General features: G+C 38.0%; 1 protein-coding gene across 1 annotated transcript; it reads left to right on the forward strand.

Moving 5' to 3' along the window:
* The first annotated feature begins 10,445 nt into the window (after window positions 1-10,445).
* LOC145770753 (putative serine protease K12H4.7) lies at window positions 10,446-23,439 on the forward strand. The gene is made up of 8 exons (XM_082582459.1): window positions 10,446-10,689; window positions 11,668-11,849; window positions 12,820-12,956; window positions 14,371-14,466; window positions 15,578-15,818; window positions 16,357-16,512; window positions 19,893-20,204; window positions 20,864-23,439. Exons 1-8 carry the CDS (start codon window positions 10,513-10,515, stop codon window positions 21,060-21,062), a joined length of 1,500 nt encoding a protein of 499 aa, XP_082438585.1. The 5' UTR covers window positions 10,446-10,512; the 3' UTR covers window positions 21,063-23,439.
* The last annotated feature ends 107 nt before the right edge of the window (window positions 23,440-23,546 follow it).

The raw sequence follows: 23,546 nt of genomic DNA on the forward strand, positions 1-23,546 counted from the left end.
ATCCCTACAATAAACCTATTTTGTCCGACTTAGGGAGCGAGCTTCTGCATCTTGTTTCAACTTTAGCGGCTTTAGCAGAAGATGAAGCAACTAGCTTAGGTTGAAATGTTTTTTTAACTGCTGTAAACTTTTCGTGACATGACGGATGATAGGCACCTATGGGTAACGCAGAGGAACTTGTCTGAATGTTTTTACATGTGATGACAGAAAAGCAATCGGATGATAATTGTAATCGAATGCTTGCAATTTTTTTCCATGAAGTCCAGATTGTTTCATTCACAACTTTACATTTTGCATCGTCGGAAGTGGTGCTACAGCAAATAAAGCATAGTTGATGTTCTCCAGGTCTTTCATAGTTGACCTGAAAAAAAGTGTGAGCCTAAAAAGTTTGACGTAGCCTATGTCAACGTAAAGTTGAATTAGCAACATGTTGGTGAATAATCTATTGTTTTGCATCGCCCATCGCGATATAATTGTATACAGTACGAGTTAATCTCAACATTCAGCGCTTCCATGTCGCGTAAGAAATATCATCATTTATCCAAAGTTTATCGCGATAGTTACTATATACCTTAGCTACATCTCCATCGGTTGGCGGACTTAAGATGATTGTAGGCAACTGATCAATGACACCCTCCTCCATTTGGTAGTTGTTTATCTGTAAAATATCACTCCGAAATTCGGACACTCTTTTGAAGTCTGTCCAGTTAAGTTACTGCTGCTTTTCACACATGCTTGTTACAAAAAATTTGCTTATCTTTTGAGTAGGGTAACTCCAAGAAATCACTTGGGTAAATAAAACCTTGGTGTGATAGGCGAAATATTACTGGCTTGAAAATAATAAAGTAGCTACCTGATGACTCATGTAAAATTATGAGTACATATTGCATTACCAGTAAAGGTAAAGGTGAGTCCCATATGAGAAGGTTCTGGTTATACTGAGCCGTCGGCACCAGGGCCGAATTTAGCTGATGGGGGACCCGGGGCACTTTTAGATCGGGGGCCCTCGTGCAAAAACCACCTCTACGTCTACAGTAGCATTAATCCAGCACTGCACAGCATTTTGCAGAAACTTCGAAGGCTGAAAGAAAAAAAAGAGCACAAAATTACATTTTTTCCACGTAGGGGGCCCTTCAAAAGTCGGGGGGCCCTGGGCACCTGCACCCTCTGCCCCCCTAAATCCGGGCCTGGTCGGCACTTATGAGAGTAGGTTGGCCAGTTCCCTTCTCTCGGCCGCCTTTCCTTCAGCAACTACGCCCACCCAATATATTACACCCTGGGTAGAGATGAGCGGTGTTTTTCAACAGCCAGCTTAAGCTGAGAGTCGAACCAGGATTGCATTATTGGAAAGCGAGCGCCTTATCCGCTGCACCATCCCACCGCCTTACCAGTACTTAAATCAAAACTATAAAAGTAGTTGCAATACTTGTATAGGCTAATAACGTACACTAAGCCAGACAATAAATCAACCGTTTTTTACACTGATTAAACGTCTGCACACGTTGAATTGATGTAAAAAATGGTTGATTTGGTGTGAGTGTGTTTTCGAAATGATGCTCAGACGTTAAATGAACGTAGAAAGCGGTTGATTTACTGGCTAAAATTGTAGTGAGCCAAGCAGATGCAAAAACGCTTGATATAGTTCCTTGCTTTGAAACTGTTTTTATTTGTGTGGACAAATAAAGTAAATAAATCACGTTGTGTTACTTAATTTTGCATACCGTACTTCAAAAGCATAGCTAACAAACAGCTCCTATCAATTGACTTAGTGCAAACCTGGGGGTTACCTCGGCCTACTTTAGGTCGTCTGTCAAGGGACACCCACCATCGAATTTGTCTGTCACATACATTTTTGTGAAGCTTAACACTCATACTTTAATTTTCAATTGGTTTTATCCGGTAACTATTTCAGCTAACCTAGCTCAAATTAGGGGGGTCACTTACTTTAGGTCATCTGTCAGGGGACACCCACCATCAAACTTGTCTGTCACATATATTTTTGTGAAGCTTAACACCCACAGATTAATAATCAGTTGGTTTTATCCGGTAACTTTTTCAGCTGACCTAGCGCAAATTTTAGGGGGTATAAAACTTGTCTGTCAGAGCCCCCCACCCCCGAAAATGTCTGTCACATAGGCTACCAGACAACCATCTAGAAACAATTTACTTTACAACCAACTAAGCTTCAAGCGGTAACTTTTACAGCTGACCTAGCGCATTTTTGGGGCATGAAAAATGCCCCCCATTCCCACACTCACCACCGGCGGCCCGGCAGACTTCCAGATTATGAGTACCCACATACCACCGGACATCGCTGTATGAATAGAAATTGGTAACTTTTTCACCTAGGGTGGACGTCGCGGGCTCTCGGTCTATTAGGCCTACACATTTTGAGATTGAGGCTTTTGTTTTTGTGCAGCCTAATAATAATTAGGCTATACTTTAAAAAACTGCTGATCCAAATTACAATTACGGTACATTTAGTAAGTTGCACACATGATAGGCTATCAGTAGGCCTATAGGCTGCTTTTGCTGAGCGGCTAGTTTGAGTTCGAAAGGAACTTTTATGTTGCAGTTGCAACCCAATCTTAGTCTTACAATGCAATTCTACAGTATTTGCCTTTGATGAAATCAAACGGTAAAAAATCATCGATAAACATAAATACTGAAACCTGTTTGAAAAATTTAAATTTTTTACAAGAAACGTGTAATTATATATACATTTGAAAGTAATTGTAACCTGAAAAATTCAAAACAATTTAATTGTATTGTATGCTAATTAAAATTTAGATGACATAAGCCTACCGGTAGCCTGATTGTAATTGAATTGAAAACTATGTAACAGACTCAACTCTGCTGTGTATTCAGGCGAATCACCAGCTTGAATTACGAGTTTGTTTTTATTGATGGCTAGTCTAATTTTTGGAAGGCTATTACATTTTTACCTTGCAGCCTATTGGGATCACTCGTGGTAATTTCATCATAATTTCAACTTGGCATGCTAATGAAGTCTGATTTTGGAAGTGGTGATCGATTTTATGGTGAAAAGTTTTCAACAGTTTATTTTCTAGCTACAGTAGCTTACTAGAAAGCTGATGCAGCACGTTATGCAGTTGACGCATCAATTTATATGATCAAGAGCTTTAAATCTAAGATCCAGGTTTTAGTTTTTCTAGCAGGCACAACAAAAACATCAACCATGAGGAAAATAATAAGTAACAATTGTTGCTGAATAGAATGAAGACAAAGAAAAGACCACAAAGGGTCATCAAGTCAGACTCCACAATCAATAGGCCTAAGAACTAAAAAGTGATAAAAAACAACGATAACACAGATAAACAGACCACAGCATCCTGCGTTATATCGCAAAAACGTATATTTTGGCTTGAACATGTAGTTTTGTTACACCACTTGCTATTTTCAATATGTAACTCCCCTGCGAAAGGATTCGGATTGGTTTTCATTTGATCCTGTGCAGGCTGAATGGGGCAAACAGTAGGCAAAGATTTCGACGCTTCAAACATCACAGTCGGTAGCCGTTCTAGAAAGAACAAAAGAAAGTTGAGCTGGTACCGGATCGAGTTTTAAAAAAGAAAAAAAATTGATCGTGAGAAAGCGAAGAGTTTTAAAGAAACAACTAAATTGGAATGGGACATGCCCCTAGAATATTTTGACAATTGTTGTCTTGTTTCAGTCGCTATTTGTACAAGTAGATTTCTGTAAAGGTTGAAATGAGGCTAGAAATTTGATATTCAGTTTCAATCGTTTCATTGATGTACGACCATAGTAAGATTTCAATAATATATTTTTGATCAAGTTTTTAGAGTGTTGCATAATGCTATAGCTATACAGTCTTTCTTCAGTAAAATGGACAAACTCGTCCAAGGCGCCCCAACCTTGTCCTGTAGCCTAATAGGCTCCATAAAAAGCACATTTTACCTCACACGTACTTTGAGCACTGACATGGATTAACTCAACTGTTTACTAGTTAGCAATGTGTTTACTTTAAAATACTGCATTAGTTTTTTAGATTTTGAGGAGTAGCCTACATTGACTTGACAAAATTTCTACTCCCTTTAGTATACTGCTGAAACCAGGCTTTACCCAATGTTGCTGTTTGAGCTGCAAAGTGGAATTGCACGAGCAAAGCGAGTAAAAAATATTGCAAAAAAATTACGTGATTTGTCTCGGTTTTGGAGGCACCTAGTCAACTACCCCTCCTGGATCCGCTACTGATTGCAAGAGGCCTACATACAGCTGAACACACTTTGCCAAAATGGTATTGTTTAAAAGTAAAACAATGTCTTATTGTAATACTGTACCAATTCAAATTAAGGTTTTTACTAGTATAAATACTGCACATCGCGGTTGTCGACTAACCAGGAATAACCACGTCAGGCAAGCCAAGTGCGCAGCAACGTAAAATTCTCAAATGCACTTGATCCGCTAGATGTCGCTAAAACATCATGAAATTTCTATTAAGTGCACAGCCTACACTCGTTGGTACAAACTCGTAAGCAGAGGAATCCCTCAAAAAGCAAAGATCAGTCATCGGTGTACCAAAAAAATTTAGAATAAATGGTCAAAACAAAGTGGATAAACTTTTTTTGATTAATTTCCATTAGTTAATTTCTAACAAAGTATAACGCACCTCTTCATAAATGTGTGAAAACATCGACTTTCGTTTGTCCTTACAATGTCCTCATTTTAAACAAAAAATATAAAGTTGGGACTCATGTTGCCAACCTCCTCGTGGTGAGTTTTGGTACCTCATGATTGTGAAATGAATGGCAACAACCACAAACCTCAACTCACAGGGCATCCGGGAAGGTAAAAGAAAAAACGGTAAAAGGAAAGACGGTAAAACTCTCGGCCCCTATGTCCAACGAGAGAATCTCATCCTCTTGATCCTGAGCAAATGCACTTCTCAGTGCAGGGAGCACCATCTGTCGTAAGGATCATAGTAACACTGTCGGAGTTGAACGTGGAAGGCCTTACCAAAGCCAAATGCAACATCTTGGAACACCTAGCACAAAAGAACAATGCAACAGCAATCCTCTTAAAAGAAACCCACACAATGGAAGTATCGAAGTCAAAGATCAGTAGATATACCTAGCAGCTTTCACCAATAATAATATTCATTGAATAGCCACATATGTGTGGAAACCTGTTAAGTAAAAACCGATTGCTTTATCTAACTCTGACCGTGCAGTTGAATGGACAGTCATCGAAGACACATTTGTGATCAACGTGTATAAATCACGAAAATACACGTCTGCAAGCTAACTCCATTCCCGCCTTCGCTCCACCATACATGTATGCTGTATACTTCAATTCCCACAGCACAACCTGCTGGGGCTACCGGCCTACCGCCACTCAAACGCAGGTAGCATAGCGCTTGAATCATTGGCATCAGCCATTGGTGTTCAGTTGCTGTTCAACCCCAAAAAACCAGATAGCTTTTTGTCAGGAAGATGGAAAACAAAAACCAATCCGGATCTGGCCTTTGCCAACCTAAAAGAACCTTTGCCAGACCGTAGCATCCTCAGCGCCTTTCCTAAGTCTCAACATACACCAGCGCTAATCACCCCTGAAAATCCATACAATCTAGTCCAAGCAAACCTGTAAAGAGGTTTTTCGGAATTTTCAAATTTTGGAATTTTCGCAAAGCAAACTGGATCAAATTTACACTCCTGGTTGAACAGAAAACCCTTCACCTTCCAGAAACAACATCTGATGGGTTGGAGAAGTCTTGTAAATCCTTCTGAAAGACCTTACTTATGGCAGCAAAGAAGTCCATTTCCCCTGATTTCCATCGTCAGTTTATCTTTACCTGGAATGAAGAATTTAACAAAGGCTATGATGCGTTCCTGGCTTCAAAAACCGGTGAGAAGACATCCATGGATGCCATTGATCTGTTGGATCACTTCAACGTAAAATGCAAATAACGTTGGGAAGATACAGTCCAAGGTATTGACTTCACCCACTCAAGCAGAGCAGCGTGGAAAACTTTCAATCGCTTTACAGGCCGCAACTCCAATCCTAAACAATGTCTTGTAACTGCAGCACAACAGCTCCTAGCCAACAGCAAATAAAAGTGGCAAATAAGAAACACGCCCTTTCTGTGAAGCAGGAATGCAGCAGGCTCTGGAACGCGCCAGGCGCAGGTGGCCATTTTTCAGCCATCTTTAGCACCAGAGAACTCCAGCTCCAGTTCCGTTGAAAATGCGCAGCTCCGGGGCTCTGGCTCCAAAGCCATGGGTGAACCTTACTTCTGCATATTTCACCATGTGGCACCAAGGGTTAACACTTAAGCGCCTCCGCATAATCCCAGACAAAATGTAATGCGATTTCTCACAAATATTCTGGCAAATTGGACCTTCTCAACTATTAGACCTTCAAGGATTTCTGGAAGCAATCTACAATCTCAAAAGTAGAATTATTCGACCTTTAATTAACTGTTTAACCTTTGATAATCCAATAAACTGCACTACGTCATCAATCTTTCCAAAGTTTCTTTACATGTAAGAGATAGAGATAACCGTGACACCAGGATGGATGTTTAGGAAAAGATAGTTACCAGGGTGAATTTTTAGGAAAGGATAGTTACCAGGATGGATTTGTAGGAAGGGATAGTTACCAGAGTGGATTTTTTCCGGCCAGTTTTTCCATTTTTGTTTTGCCTATCTACAGTAGCTTTAGTAGTAGTATTTTTCCTCTTTTTAATTTTAAATAGCCAAAAAACGCTAAACACACTAAAAATGAGGAGTCCAAAGATGGCGGTGGATCTCTTGGCCGGGATATGGGAGCGGGTAGCACAGCACTCCGTAGAATGATACAAAATCGTTTGAATTTCGAAACAAAATTAGAATAATTTCGTTTCGAAACTACATAAAGCATTTTGAAATAGTTTTCTTCTTAACATTGCAACAGATGATCATAGCTTTACGAATCATCCACCTGTGATTGAAAAAGTGTAGTTACTCTTGCTTTAAAGCGACAAAAGGATGAATTCTCTAACCGAAAGTATGACTATAATGACTAGGGCCATTCAAAGTCATTAAAGTCATATTTTTTTCTACGCATCAGTAAGTCGTGAAATCAATTTTAACGCAAAAACCGCATCCCTATGAGGTATATTAAGAAAGTTATGAAGTCATATAAAGTCATATTTTCCTGGTTAAGTCATAAATCAGCTTTTTATGTTATATAGTCATATTTTTGAGTTATAAAGTCATATCGTTGTATACTTTAAATAAAAAGTACCAATTTAAGCGGTGAAGCAATTAAGCGAAGATCCGCTTGAGCTAAAATATTACATTAAGAAGCGATTGGACAAAAACGATGTGAAACAAATTATGGAGCTACCAAGACAAGACATTTCACCAGCGCTTTATGCAAAACTGCAGAAGTGTCAACCCACATCAACGTCTGTGGAGCGCTCATTTTCCTTACTAAAGTCATTTTTACATCCAAATCGTAACCTCAAAGACTCTAACATTCCACACTACATGAAACTGTACTACAACAGTGGTTTAAAATAAAAATGGATGTGTATTACTGCTATGTTGCGTATGTTTTACTCTTTAGTTCCGTGAGTGACGTTGTTTGCATGTAAAAATAAACGATTTTCACATAAAGTCATATAAAGTCATATTTTCCAAAAAATAAAGTCATATTATTGATTTTTTAAGGTCATATAAAAATGGCCCTACTAATGACTAATGAGTTTCAAACGAAAAAGACTTTCTCTTTAAACTTGGTAACGTCACGACGTTGACATCTGGCATACGAAAGCGTGGTTACAAAAACATCGATCAGCTTTCATTCAATGCTTTGTCTTGAGTCTTGACCAAGTGGATATATTTACGAGCCCTTTCTTCAGTTTGTTGTAATAATTATCATACTTCGAACAGTTTTTCGGTCCACTTTTCTGGATAATTGAATTAGCAGGCGATTCAAACGGGCTCAAATACCAAATCAAATGAACGACCATATCAATACAGTGAAACTTTTGTTGGGTTTTTGGAAACGTTTCGGAAAGGAAGTTACTGTATGTTAAGCTGTATTGTTTTCAGTTGTTACTCAGCGCTCTAAATTTAATGATTGATGACTGAAGATTAGAAATTGCACTGGGACAACTGCAAGCGTACACACTACACACGTCTTTTTACCTCTATAAAGCTGACTGTAACACAAAGGAAATTTCTAAAAGTGAGCATAATTGGGAAAGTTAAACATTGAAATAATGTAGCCAACTTGTTGGGTACTAAGACATCCCAGCAGCCAAAATCGATTCTTATTGCATTGATTCAACATCTACAGATGCAACCTAGCATCAATGCAATGAAAACCAATTTTGCTGGCTGAAAAAAAATATGATATCACTACCACGCATGAGCTTTTTCCAACCAGCAAAAATTACAATTTTTAGAGCCTATCAAAGTCATCCGATGTTGAAACGATGTAAAAAGGGTAACTTAAAAATGTTTCGAATTACTTCTCTCACTTTGTTTGAGCCTCTGACGTCGAGTGTCCACATTTTTACGTTGGCAGCGTTTAACGTGCCAATTAATAACACTAGGCTAATGCTCCATGACAAAAATGCAACGTAGAAAATAGTCAAGTTATTTGAGACAATTTACATATGCCACTGGTTTTTCCCTTCTTTTTTCCGGTCTTGTGCAAGTCAATCCAGTACATTTTAGTTTAGGTTGGTGCTAGCGCTTGACCATTGAAGTAGAATTGTTTCGTTCTTGGTTTGAACACAAGAATGATTCATATAGAACAGATCACATGCATAGAACTTGTCAGCTCTTCGACTTTACTATGAGTTTAAAAAGGATAGGCAATTTTTGAGAAAATCGGACGGTATTTCGTAATTTTATCAGTTTACAACAGCTTCTTGTACGGGTCACTTTTGTCACGGTGAACAAAACCTAGGCTTAGTTTAGTAAATATTGAAAAATGTCCTCCACAAAATTTAAAAAGCAGTTTTGCAACAACAAATAAAAATTACCCGTTAAAAGAGGTTATTAGTCTCAAGATGTGAAATAGGCTACTGAAATGTTAATAAATGGAAAACGGGATGGAAAACTACTTGAAAATTTCGACATTACTCTGACAGCATAAATTTGTGCCTTTAAATTTACTTATTCTTCTTTGACAATGTTCAATGTTCTTTACAATTGTTCTTTGACAATGCTTAAAAATTGGCAAATTGAATTATCTCAAACAAACCATGGCCCTGAAACAAGATAAGAAAGAACCACATCAGTTCCTTTTTTTTTCTTCTGCACAAACAAACTCGGTTTTATTCTGTCCAAGTCATATGACGTAGGTTTCGGTTCCTCATATTTGCCATCGAAGCTTGCGCTGGGCAATTGTGCCTCAAACCGTTGTCAAGATATCAATTAGTTTTGCACGATTCCAAAACTTTATGCATGCTCAAAATTACTCACAGCAGTTACTGACGTATTAGCCTTAGGGTTTGCATTGTGGTTGGAACAGTGAGAGACAAGAAGATATTCGATAAGTAGATGATAGTGCATATTGTCTTAATTCACACTGGAGTATGTCTTGAAATTCATCGCGGCTTGAGCTATAAAAAGGTTGAAACTGAATATAGGAAACATCTCAAGGAGGGTGTATGGATCACGAAAGAGACCATTGTTTGCAAGAAAATTAATTATAAATGTTTAGTTCTAGCTGACTCCAAGCATTCGGAGTACAGTAGGCCAATAGATTTAAATTATATTTTGTATTTTGTCGATTTTAGCCTCCACAGTGCGACACATCGATATTCTCAGTATTGTATTGTATAGGTATTGTAGGTTTAAAAAAAGTAAGAGTGAACAAAACACGGCCGATTTATTAATTTTGAGTTTCTCGTTTGGTTGAAGCTGCTGAACCTGATGGATGATTTTTACTGTTTTCAAACATACTTGGTTAATATCGGATTAATGCACTGCTGCATTATATCAGATTACTGGATGAAATCACAGAACAAGTTAGACATGACAGACTGGTAGACCTTATCAAAGACTTAAAAAATATTTTTAGATTTTGTAAATAATCACAAAAAGATAAATATAAAGCTCATGCTTTTCATAAAATTTCAAGTTCGTCGTGATCAAGTGATTTTCAAAGCTGTGGTGCTTTGTGCAAAGTTTGTGAGGGTACAGCAAAATCTTTAGTAGACATAAAATATTGGTCTCTTAACATTTTTGCAGAGTAGCCTATGTCGTACAAAAAATGTGTAAAATTCACTGTTGTAGGCTCACTAAACAAACGTTTGAATGTGCCACTGAGAATTAGAGCGAGAATGTTCTTATTAAATTGAATACATCTACACATTCAGGCTGTAATGTTTTTTAAATGAATAACAGAGTTTGAAAGTTTTGCAAAAAATAATTGTTTACTAGCTTCATTTTTCTTTCAGTAGTTAGACAACGTGAGCTAAATTACAATTTAATTCTTGCATAGTGCACGATCTAAGCCGCAAATACAAAAATGCTAATTCTTGCTACGTTGTGTTGCTTGATTATTTCCGGGAACGCCATTAATCACTTCAAGTTAATGCACACTGAAACAGCAGACTATAACGGCTTTAATGACTACGACACCGATCATTGGCTAGATCAAAAGCGAGATCATTTTGACTCCTCCAATTCACACACGTGGCGTCAGGTAATCTTCTCTTTACAATTATGACTGTTAAGTGTTAATGCCTATCCATCACTTGCAGGTTATGCTTACTGAAATTGCCTACAGTTTCTGTTTTGTGTGACCAAGTTGAAAACAAATATATCATTTGTTGTATCTAAAATTTGATTAGTTTGATTACTTTTTTTTTTGGTTTCAGCTAAGTGACTTTGGGGCTGTTGAAATATCATTTGACGTTATTTTCGTACTCTCCTTCACCCTTACTCCCCATAATTTTAATATAATTTTATAATCGCGTTTGTTTCGACGTAAGAAGTTAATGGTATGGCCAGGAGTATCCCCAGAAGCGAAGCCAATACAATATTTTGAGGGGAACATATAAAAATCTTTGCACATGTTAGTGAGCCAGGTAACGAGTCACCGAAAGCGGAGCACCCATAGGGGTCTGGGGGAGGGGCTCTCCTCCATAAAGTTTTGAAAAAGATACCTTAAATTTGCGCATTTTGAGAGTAATTTCAACTTAAATCAACAGTAAAATTTTTCAAATGATGCTGTAACAAAGTGTGAAATATTTATTTAAAATATATTGGGGGGGGGAATTGTCTCCTTACCCCTCCCCCTAACTACCCACCTAAGTATCTGTATACATTCACTTGGTGGCTTATTTCAAAATCTCTCAACCATTTAAGAACTGGCATCAGCGGATGTAAAACATTAATGCCACACTTGGGGTCTTCCTTGGAAACATGGACAAAAGTAAACGATGCAACATTTTCTCAAATGCTCTGGTTTGAAAGCAAAATGCTCTACACAAGACTTGGCTGAGTTCAACAATAGAGCAAGAGCTTCAATGATGCTATTGACTGAGCTGGACTATGGCCGTGTGACACACCACAAAAAAGTAAATTTATCGTTATTTTCCAAAATTTTTAGTGCTATAGGGTTGGGTTGGTGGCTAATTTGAACAGTTAGCTACAGTAACTTGTGTTTTTTATTGTGCAGCGATACTTCAAAAAAAGCGAGTATTCTACTCCTGACGGACCAGTATTTCTGCACATTGGAGGAGAAAGTAAGATCAACTACATCTGGTTGGAAAAGGGTCACTTTGTATCCATGGCCAAAATGTTTGGAGCTTACTGTTTCATGCTTGAACATCGATACTATGGAAAAAGCCACCCAACATAGTAAATATTTGTACTATGGAAAATAATCATTGAGCTTCTATAAAAGATTATTCTGTTGTAGCACGAGCCAAGGGACACATCGTTACTTAAAGTCATTTTAATAATCATATAAACAAGTAAATGAAATATTTTTGGCTTCTTTAAAAAGCCCTAATCGGACGTCTACATTTTCAACAACGCAAATTTTACAATAGGAAGGAAAGACTTTGCTTTTGACCATACTTTGAACTTCAAATAAATTTTTAAGTCGGATAAAAATGTTTAGTTCTCTTTTATTTTAATTTATTTGGAACTATTCCATTTTATTTAATAATAAAATTACATTTACTTTGTACCACCATAACTGGTGATAATGTGTAGGAAATGGTTGCTTAAGCGCCTTTTATTACACTTTGCCTCACCCCCAAGAAAACAAAAGACAACCATCGTTTGATGGAACTTTATTTTTCATATTTTAAATCGTAGTAGGTATAAATCCCCCCAAAAAAGTATCACCCTCACTAAATTTTCTTAATTTTTTCCAAGGGAAATATTTATCAGAAGGATGTTATCCAGGGCGATATTTATCAGGCTGAATTTTTTTATGGGCAATATTTTCCGAGTGAATTTTTTCTGGCGATATATTTGCTTATATTCTTCCCAAAATGTATTGTTTCAAATTGATTTTTAGTTCCTGCCAAATTTTGCCCACGAACAAGTTTTTTGCAAACAGGAAAAGAGGCGTTAAGCTAATATGGTAGGCTATGCTGGAAAGATAAACTAAACACTTTAAAAAATACATGCCAATAAAATCGTGAATGCCAGGATGCTGTTAGTAGGCTGCAGTAGAATGGAATTAGAACAATAATATTATTTCGAAAGCAATACAGCTCCTCAAAAAATTTTTGCTGTGGTAAGTAGCTGCTATTTTCGTGAAACATGACTGTGAACACATATACACAGCAATAATGATTTGAAATTATTATTTCAGTGATGCAAGGTCACACAATTTGGTCTACTTGACTAGCAAACAAGCATTGGAAGATCTAGCACATTTTATTACATATGCGACGTCGTTATACGGACTGGAAGGGAGAAAATGGATTGTCTACGGAGGATCATATCCTGGTAAGAAAAACGATTCCCAAACGAAGAGTTATTCTGAAAAGCATTTTTTTATCTACAAAACAGATTAGTATTCTGGTCTGGCTTTATTCTGACTTTATTTGTTGTTCGCTTGTGCGAAAACAGGTTGAAGATCAATTTTACGTTAAACATCATCATCATCATCAGCCGGTTATGCCACTGCTGGCAGATGGCCTCCACATATGTTTTTCCACACCATTCTGTCTTTTGCTGTTCTCATCCAGGTGATGGCAATCTTTTCTTCTATGTCATCTCGCCATCTTCTTTTTGGTCTCTCTCTAGTTCTGGTTTGTTGCTGTTTCTATGACATTTTTGATACAAGATTTGTTTCTGATGACTTCATTTCTAATCTTGTCTTTTCTATTTATGTTGAATATTATTCTTTCCATGTTCCTTTGCGCTGCTGCCAGTTTTCTTGTTTGTTGTTTTATGAGTGACCATGTTTCTGCCGCGTTAAACATCACACGACGCAAATTCTAAAACACGTTTTCAAAGTTATGGGAAAATCTTAACCTTGAAATTTAAGTTTAAACCTTAAAAAGTAAGTCACAACATATTGGTACAATGACACCTAGCTCCATAAAAAGATGCAATGTGCTCACTTTTTGCTAGGGAGTTAGTACGGCAACATCCTTTAACGGCAACATCCTGTAGGGATTTGCCTAACGCTAGGGACAAGTTAGGCAAATCCCTACATCCTATTTCGTTTATCGTGTGCAATTTATTGCCTTGTAGAGTATTCAATTGGTTGAATTGTTCAGGAATGTAGCACGAAACTATCCATTTTTCTGAATTTACAAATGTGATATCATGTTTCTGACTGTGGTTGCACGAGCCCCAAGGCAAGATTGCGGCATTTTAAACGTGAAAACAATATAAGTTTTCTTTTGTTTTTAAAGGAAGCAGTAAACTGACCGCCAATGTTGTATAAAACATGAGACTAAGCCCGCTGCCAGTTTTGTTTTTGAAAATCTTCGAACATATGACATCAATATGTATCACTCCGCCCCGTTAGCTCAATGGTGACGCGCCCGGCTCAAGATCACGCGGCGCTGGTTTGACTCTCGGGGTGTGTGCTTGAGCAACGCACTTTCAAGACTGCTCTCCATTCAGCGGCATTAAGTGAATGGAATAATTCCCCGGCAACAAGACTTTAACAATCGGAAAACTTCACCCTGCCAATCTCGGTAACCGACCCTGCGTCAAGAGCCTCTAGGCGAAAACTACAAGTATGCGAAACTACCAGAAATAACCTATCAAGGCTTTGTCAGTCCGAGGATAAAGCTTCAAAACCAACCAAACTAAGTTTTGTTTTTGAAAATCTTCGAACATCATTTTCACAAACTTGAGAAGGCAGTCATTCTTGTTTACATAGGCGTACTTGTTTCTTTTGCAGGATCTTTAGCGGTATGGGCCAGGTCGAAGTACCCCGACTTAGTCTTCGGTGCAATATCTGCGAGCGCACCCCTACACTTGAAAGTTAACTTTACAGGTAAGCGAGTGAGCGAGCCTCCAAGTATTACGTAGTGTACCTCTTTGGTGCGTTACGCCAAAAAATTTTTTAAGAAAAAGCAATTTAAGAAAAACTAACCAAAAAAAATTAAGAAAAACTAATTAACAGCATTATTTCGAAACTGGCATGATAGCATGAAACCGTGACAAAGATACCAGGAAGCAAAATTTGTTTATCGTTTTAACGTCAAGCTGCAACAAAACAACAATGTGAAAATGACGGCTTTTGATGTTTGGACTACAACACTGACGTAATGGGACTTTCTAATGCTGCAGGGTACGCAAACTTGGTGGAAGATGTATTGAAATCATTTCGTTATAATCCATGCGATTATATTTGTATCTTTTCTGAAATAGGCTACATTTATACTCAGTGATGTTTTTTCTTCGCAAAATAATATTTTCTTTGGTTTGTACAGATCGCGTTTACAAAATTCGCAAAAGGGTTGATAGAAAAACTGAGATAAAAAACTTGAAGCTGGATTTTATGGTGATATGCTGAAAACAAATTTCAAATATGAAATCCAAAATATGGTTGCTAAAATTTGCATCAAACAGTCGATGGTTTATTTGATGATTCCTGAAGTAGCCATGTTTGTGACAAAGCGAACCCCCCCGCGAGTGCTTTCAACGATCACATTCAGGGACGTTAAGAAGATAATGTGAGTACGGCAACAATGAGATCCTCGGGCTCCAAATCAAAACACGCCCAAGAAAAAAAACACTATCCAAAGAATACGGGCCCCCAAAATCATCCCGGGCCCGGGCCAAAATCATCCCGAGTCCGGGACAAAATCATCCCGGTCCGGGCCAAAATCATCCCGAGTCCGGGCCAAAATCATCCCGGGTCCGGGCCAAAATCATCCCAGGTCCGGGCCGAAATCATCCCGGGTCCGGGACAAAATCATCCCGGGTCCGGGCCAAAATCATCCCGGGCCCGGGCCAAAATCATCCCGGGTCCGGGCCAAAATCATCCCGGGTCCGGACCAAAATCATCCCGGGCCCGGGTCAAAAAGTACCCCTTGAACCTCCCCTGTCAACGCTACTGATCACATTGTCATGGTTAATATAATGATTCGATGCTGTTGCAGGTTACGTAGAAGTTATCGGGAGAGCTTTTACTAATTACGGAAGCCGCACGTGTTCACAAAATATTGTCACTGCAACGACACACGTGGCTGAAAACCTAAAATCACAAGAAGGACGAGAATACCTCCAAATGCTGTTCCGAACTTGCAAACCGATTGGCACTCGTAGATGGGACGGTGATAGCTTTCAGCATGCGATAGCCAGCTACATTTTTGTAGTTATGCAATACAATGAAAACAACATGTAAGTAATCTATCCCAGGATCTTCCCAACTGTAGTTTATCGGTTGCATAGCCGAGCGGTGAGCCCTGGTTCGAGGTTCGATAAGGCGCCGGTTCGACACTGCTCAAGAGCGTGCCGTCGATTGAGGCGTGACAGCCTTTCGGCTATAACCCGTGATTTCTCTCATGTATGAACAGTACGCTGCTCAGAGAAAAATGCCTTCGGCCGTTCTGATAATAATTAAATCTATGCTAGTGAATAAACACCCGGTGGGATAGGATAACAGATCTCACTATACGAAAGCAAACAGATTTGTGTTTTTTGGCTTGGAGTTCTTCGAAAAAGTTTTACGACATTAACATACGAGCATTTGTATTAGTTCATTTAACCAAATTTTATTTAAAACTGTATTTTAATTATGATAGCCTAACAATATGTGATCGCATTAACTGATCAGATATTACAACTTTTGACGTTGCTGCGCTACACCAGTTGCAAAAAATACCAAATTAAAAAAAATCACGAAATCTTTAATCTTGCCATTTTTACTGTTTTGCAGGGGTTATCTAGGCTCTGACACCAGCATAACCGTCAAAACAATTTGTAACTACATGGACAACGACAAACTGGGAAACCCTTTGCACAGATATGCCGCGTTGCACAATCATATTTTCACTGCACGGAACTATAAGTGTCTTGATTCAACCTACCAATCGTAAGTAACGTTTGGAAATATTTTCTGATTTGGTAAAGTAAACTCATTTTAAGCCCCTGGCTGATAACCGATTACATCTTTTTGTTGAATCGTTGAAGCACCTTTTTACAATTGTGTGTATGAACGTGCAGTTAGGCTACATTTAATGTTTTGTGGTGGTGGCTGACTAGATCAGTGCAGGATCAGTGCTACTTAAACTTGAAATCTTATTGGCAATTGGCGCACCGGTCATACAATTCAAACGAAAAAGATTGACAATAACAAGTCCAATTTTGATGTTACAAGTCTGCAGTGAGCAAGTTCACAAACAATCTTTCACTAACATTTAGTCTACGGTGTGCGGTTCTAGTTTTTGCAATCCTTAGCTCTGCATATGATGCACGTAAAGCTTTTATATTTGTATGAGAGTGCCTGTACAATGTACAGTAGGCTACATCTATTTTTACGCAGGTTTTAACCCTTTAACTGCCACGCTTTTTTTGATGCATTTTTCAGAATTTAGCTTGAGCAAAGCTTTGATTTAGAACTGCTGTGTTTTGAGAACGGTAACTGCTAGAAATAAAATCAATACATGAAAGTTGTTGCATTTTCAACAGTCTTTAGAAATATTTTTACAAGTTTTGTGTATTTTTTTTGAAAATGCCTTAAATGAATAAAATTTCTGACAAAACACAAAAATTTTGCGCTCTTTTATTTTTATTTTTCGTTTCCGTTTCGTTATCTAAAAAAAATCTTCAAACTGCGGTAAACTTCACCGGTAGATGTCAGGCAAGTGTTAAGCTTTCCACACAAACGTCGTCACAGTGATGATTGATTTGATTGATTGAATCTTTATCCTCGGACTGGGAAAGCTTCTTGCAGAGTTTAATCCTGGCAGTTTCGCATACTTGTAGAGGCTTTGAATCACTGACGCAGGCCCAAGATTGACAGAGTTACCAAGATTGACAGAGTGAAGTTTCCGATTGTTGAAGTCTTGTTGCCAGGGAATTATTCCATCCATTAGATGCCGCTGAATGGAGAGCAGTCCTCAACGTGCGTTGCTCAAGCGCACACCCCGAGAGTCGAACCGCTTGATCTTGAAGCTTCTTCTTTCCAGAAGTCACGCGTTAACCAACTGAGCTATCGGGGCGGACATGTTTATACGTTATGCGAAGAAAGAACGCCTAAAGTTCCCTTTGCACAAAAAATAAAAAATTCTCTGTAAATGATTGAAAATTGCAGAAAAAATTCAAATACAAACCTAGCAATTTTTTCAACTTTTAGAAAATACAAGTCTTCCTCTTTCTAAAAAAAAGTAACACCCATGCAGTTTGGCAAACTAAGACCAGAGTTATGGTGATTGCAAACAGACTCAGTATGTATTTTTTAGGGCTCGGGCTCTTTAAAGAGCCCGTGGAAGTTAAAGGGTTTCGTTTGGTTCTTCAAAACTTCATTTAGTTTAGGCTGAGTTTGAATATACTATAACCTAATTGTTTCTTTAGATCTGAAGGTTTCATTGAGTCATTGCTGAGCACAACTCCACAAACACATTGCGGGTTTGACACACTGACATCATCTGTTGCTAATTGCTATGAGGGCACATTTTAAACATGATGTATCATATGGTACAAAAAATTGAAGGATTTTTTTACTCCAGCACTTTGATACTTCCGATACCGTAGCCTATCACTTTTGTACGAGTCAGAATCAATTGGGTTTGAAAGTAAATGTCTCTTATTTATGTAGGTCAGTGGCGTAGCCAAGGGGGGGGGGGGGGGGGGGGTTTGGGGGTTACAACCCCCCCCTTTGGCACGCGTGTGACGTCACGATATTGAGAATGATGCTTTCAGTCTAAAAAAAAATTGCCTAATTTTATGCAAAACTGCATCAAAAGAGCGAGTTTTGCCAATACCAAACATTCAAACATTTCAGCCAGGAATTAGCAACAAGAAAACATAGAGACTTAGTTTTATTTCCGAAAAATGCCGAAGAAAACATGATCTTATCCTTTTTCTATGCCACTGGACAGCACCATTTTACAGGAATATCCATACCCACATTTTTGTTGAAAATGCTTTCAGAATGCACCAAATTCAATGTAATTTTTCAAAATTTTCTGGGAGAGGTCCCCCAGACCCCCCGCCGCTGGGTCATCAAACCCCTCCCCTTTCAAAATTCCTGGCTACGCTACTGATGTAGGTCAGTGTTTATCAACCTTTTTTGAGTCAAGGAACACTTTATGCATTAAAATAATCTTGCAGAACACCAGATTTTATTTATAATGATGAAATTTTATGATGACAAAATTGTATAATGACGCAATAAAATAAACAACACAACAACAACTTTTTTACTTTCAGTTTTTCTCAGTGCGATATCTGAGCCTGTTTGGATGAGCACAAAGTTATATTCGATCAGGAATTGCAGAAAGACAAACGCCAAGCTCTTCTGATTTTAGTTGTCGACCGGTGTTTCATGGAACACCAGTCAAACTAATAAACTTTTTGCGGAACAATTTACGATCTTTCACGGAACCACACTAGTGTTCCACGGAACGCCTGTTGAAAATTACTGATGTAGTCCACAGGCCTCATGTCCTTGTCCATACGACCACGCTTTGCCATTTGAAAAATTAACGCTTTAACAGCACAAAATTATGCCGAGAAAGAAAAACAATTGATTGAGTTTCGCTTTTAGCAGCATGATCGTTGCTTGATATTGCTTGATATAATTCTATATTGCCACAACTAACTCGCAGCATCAGGCTTAAAAAGATCGTTAGAATCTACACAGTGAAGTAAAGAAAAACAACTTGAGCACAGTAAGAAGTAGCCTAGGCCTACATTCTGATAAACACAAAATAGTAGGCTACTCAATTAATTATTTTCAAGCTAATCGCGTACCGGCAGTCAACTGCTTGCGTACCGGTACCACAGTTGAAGTAGCACTGGACTAGATGACCGTTTATGGTCTGTCGTTACCATCATTATTGCGCCATAATCTAACCTACAGTTGTACGATGCTTCAACAATTTTATTGACCTTGTTTGATTGTTATAGTATAAGGCGCTATTAAAACAAACAAATTGACTTGACTTATCTTTATTTGCACTAGAAAAATGAACAGAAAAACTTATTTCTGATATTTTATAAGCCTGTAAGTTTTGATTTGGTAAAACTATTATAACCTCACAAACATCAAAGCAGGAAGTGTTCATTGACGCGTGTTGATGATTCTATTTTAGAAAATTACTCCAACTCAAGCAAATTAATTCCACTCACGATGTTAATCTATCTTTTTAGCTACAGGCCAAGTTTTAATCTAATAATCTATCGCGTGAAGTTTGTTTGCAGATTAAAGTAGATTATTTAAAAGAAATGTTTATTTTTTTTCTCTTTCAGAGAGCTGGCGAAACTGCGAAAATCTGACTGGAGCACAGTAAGCAGTTTCAGAATGTGGACCTACCAAACGTGTAACGAATTGGGCTATTTTGAAAATACCGACTCAACCGATCAACCTTTTCGAGGGTTTTCTCTTGAATACACATTAGATCAGTGCGAAGCTCTATTTGGTATTAACGCAAACACAGTAAAGCAGCGCGTGCAAAAGATGAACGACCACTATGGAGGATTGCAAGTGGCTAATTCTGTCACTAGGGTGACGCTATACAACGGCGGAGTGGATCCGTGGTCGAGTGTGTCTTATGTTGTCAGGTAAAATTTTTAAGCATGGAAAACTTGGCGATTTTTAAACACTGTTCAGCATGGAAAGACGCAATGGGATCATCCTACGTGGCACCAGGCTAATGCAAAAATGTGAACTCGAAAATTTTACCTTTGTAGGCTGATGGGATGACTTATCTAATTAAAAAAATCCTTTAAGCTAAGGAACGATGGCATTTTAAGATTAGAATTGAATAAAGTAGGTTAAGCCTATGTAAACATTACTAAATAGATTAGGCTATGTTTTAAATTTTTCCTACATTTCTTTTTTGAAAAACTATGGTCTATTCTTTTTAGCCTATAGCTTTCTTGCGGTAGGCTACACTTGCAGATTACATTGCTTCCCCTAACGCTTGTGCAGGAGTTCTTAAACTGGGGCACGCATACACCCAGTAGTACACGAGAGAAACTTTTGGGGTAAGCTACGCGAGCAAGTTCATTTCACTGGCACTATGACGTTTTCTTCACTGCAATGATTTAAAGAAATCTTTGCTTACGTTTATGTGACAAGCGAGAAAAAACTTAATCTTAGACCTGCTAAGTGCAGCGTTGAAGCTAAATAGCAAATAAAAAAGAGTACCGTCTGATACAACCTAAGTAGGCTATTTAGACGGCACCGCTTTAATTGCAACGATTATTATTGCTTGCAGAAACGACAAAAGTCCACTTCTCAGCAAGATGCAAAAATCAGAACACATATCAACCGAATTTGTCGCAAACACAGCACACTGCGCCACCATGTACATTGATTCTTACGATGATCCTCCTGCACTTACACAAGCCCGCTTTGAAATCGTGAGCGTTGTTCGCCAGTGGCTTGCAACGAATCACAGCCAAAGCCTACATTGATCATTTGAAGAAGGCCTTGCATTGCTTAGATTGTCATCTGGATAATGTTTGTGAAATTGAACTTGCTAAGTGTTATCCAGAATCGATTTATTGGGTGACTGAGTATAGGTTATAACAGCTACAACTTTATGCGGTATTTGAACTTCCTATCATTTTGGCTTAGCCACTGAAGTGAAAGGGTAGCCTGGGTTACAGCGTATGGTAGACTACTAGACTATACAATACCCAGACATTTTTTTTTCGTTAGGCCAATATTTTAAAAACTGTGTGTCTCAAAAGACAAAGCTTTTCGTTGAAGCTCATTTAGATCAGCAAACGACGCTACCGGGTGATAAAATATAAGCAGTTTATACTAGGGTTGCCATACCGTCCGGAAAATTCCGGACATGTCCGGAATTTAGGGTTAAATTTTGCGTCCGGGAGGAATTTAAAAAAGTGCTCAAATGTCCGGAATTTTATGATGGGCGTTTTGGGGGAATTAAAATTGCAGAAATAATCCTGTAAATTAAGGGTGTCCTTCAATTCCGTTGCAGAAGTGCTAGAAAATTTGGAGCTGGTTCATAAGGTGCTTGTGGAAAGGAAGAATTAAAACTTTATGTCCTTGAAAGTTAAAAGGATTTTAGTTGAAAAAAGAGAAGAGGGATATGAAGATGAATGTAGCAATTTTCTTTCCGAAGTTGCAAACCTCTGTGAGAGATGCTTGGAGTACTTGTGCAAATGGATGAAACCAATGAAAGAGTTTGCTTGTTTCAAATGGATGACCTTGAACGAGATACCAAGTTGAAAGGATGTAGAGCCTTGCCTGGAATATCTCATTGGTAAAGGGGTTGATGTGGACGATGCAAAGTGCTTTGACCAAATCTGTAACTTGAAGCAGTTTGTGGAAAGTTACCTACAGGACGAAGAATTTATTAAATTGCCAACGCATAAGAAATGGTGCAAATATTTTGATCAGTCTACGAACATCACATGCCATTCAGAAATTTTAAGGATTGTACAGTTTTTCTTTGCTGTTACATCCCACAATGCCAATGTAGAGAGACTCTTTTCACTGATGCAAAGTCAGTGGACTAAAGAAAGAAACAAGTTGAGCGTTGCGACTATGTAAGGCATATTGACTCTTCAATATAATTTCAAAGATATGTGCTGTAGTGAATTTTTCTCATTTTTGAAATCACACAAGGCCCTATTGAAAAGAATTAGATCTTCAAAAAAATATGTATGGTTAGAAGAGTAAATTTGTAGTCACTTGACTTTACAAGCGTGTCTTTAATTTGTTTTAAGCATGTAATTGCTGTTCTTCCTTTTTCGGCACAACCTAAATCTCATTATTATTTTTCACTTTGAAGTTGAGATTTTTTTTAAGTGAGGTCCGTAGCTATATTTAGAGAGTGCTTACCCTGCCTGGTGTGAAATTCTGCTCGTGACAGAAGACAATATTTTTCATTTCGGTAGCTGGCGCTTTAGCATGAGTATCGTACAACGTTTGCAGCTTTAGCATTTCGGTAGCGCATATACATGGTCTCATGAAAATAGTCATGCACTGTCCGGAATTTTGCTTTTTCAAATATGGTAACCCTAGTTTATACGCTGACTACGGTACGTATTTTAATCATTGTTTTATATCATAGACTTATTGTTCTTTTAAAAGAATCACATTTATGGCATTTTAAATAATAGAAAGTTTTACCTGAATGAACTGTTTTGTTGCCTTTTATAACTTATTAGCCTATATTTTGCAACAGTTCTGCTAATGCTTTGCCATTTACTTTTCAAATTTACAGTACTTTGGAACAGTTCCAAAAATTCTTTAACGTAGCCAGAGTTTTCATTCTTTCGCACCTTCATCATTTAAATTTTTGTGCTAAAATAAATATAGTGTTTGTATTACAAGACATGTAACCGAGTCGTTCACATCAAACATTGTTGTGGCTTTGACATCTGTTAGAAGATTTTTCATTTTCTTGCTAAAAAAGCTGGAGTCTATGACTGACTTTGGTCATGTAAAGCGATTTAGCCTCTTGCAGTAAATTAACCAGACCAATCTAATTGTGTTGGGTCTGATCTGAGTATAAACAAATATAAGCATACGAAAACATAGCCTATGCTGTCTCTTTTTTGTATAGGTTTTGTATATTTGTTTAGAGCAATTTATCTGACCGCAGACTTCTGAACGTTTTAATAGTGTAGGACTGTAGGTAGACCACAGTACCAAGGTTGCCAAATGGGTAAATGGTAAAATGGTACAATATGCATTTATACTGTATAGTGTATAATCAAGTGAAAGTTGAAAATACTGAACCACCAAAAATTTGGTGAAAACTGATGAAGTTCACAGGTTTTCTTTTTACAACAAAAAGCATTAAACTAATTGCAAATTTTGTGATTTTTTCTGTAGTCATTACCCTCAGCCTTGAGTGTGGCGTTGCGATTCGACGCAAACTATTGATAAGCCTGATAGCAACAGTCACTAAATGTTACAGT

This window comes from Aplidium turbinatum, chromosome 5 (assembly GCF_918807975.1).
Source record: "Aplidium turbinatum chromosome 5, kaAplTurb1.1, whole genome shotgun sequence".
In the NCBI taxonomy this organism is placed as follows: domain Eukaryota; kingdom Metazoa; phylum Chordata; class Ascidiacea; order Aplousobranchia; family Polyclinidae; genus Aplidium; species Aplidium turbinatum.

Excerpts from the sequence above, each read along its gene's own strand:
- LOC145770753 (XM_082582459.1), top strand. The coding sequence starts at position 10,513 with ATGCTAATTCTTGCTACGTTGTGTTGCTTGATTATTTCCGGGAACGCC. Across the intron at positions 12,957-14,370 it reads CTACGGAGGATCATATCCTG|GATCTTTAGCGGTATGGGCC; the intron begins GTAAGAAAAACG and ends TTTCTTTTGCAG. Across the intron at positions 14,467-15,577 it reads CTTGAAAGTTAACTTTACAG|GTTACGTAGAAGTTATCGGG; the intron begins GTAAGCGAGTGA and ends ATGCTGTTGCAG.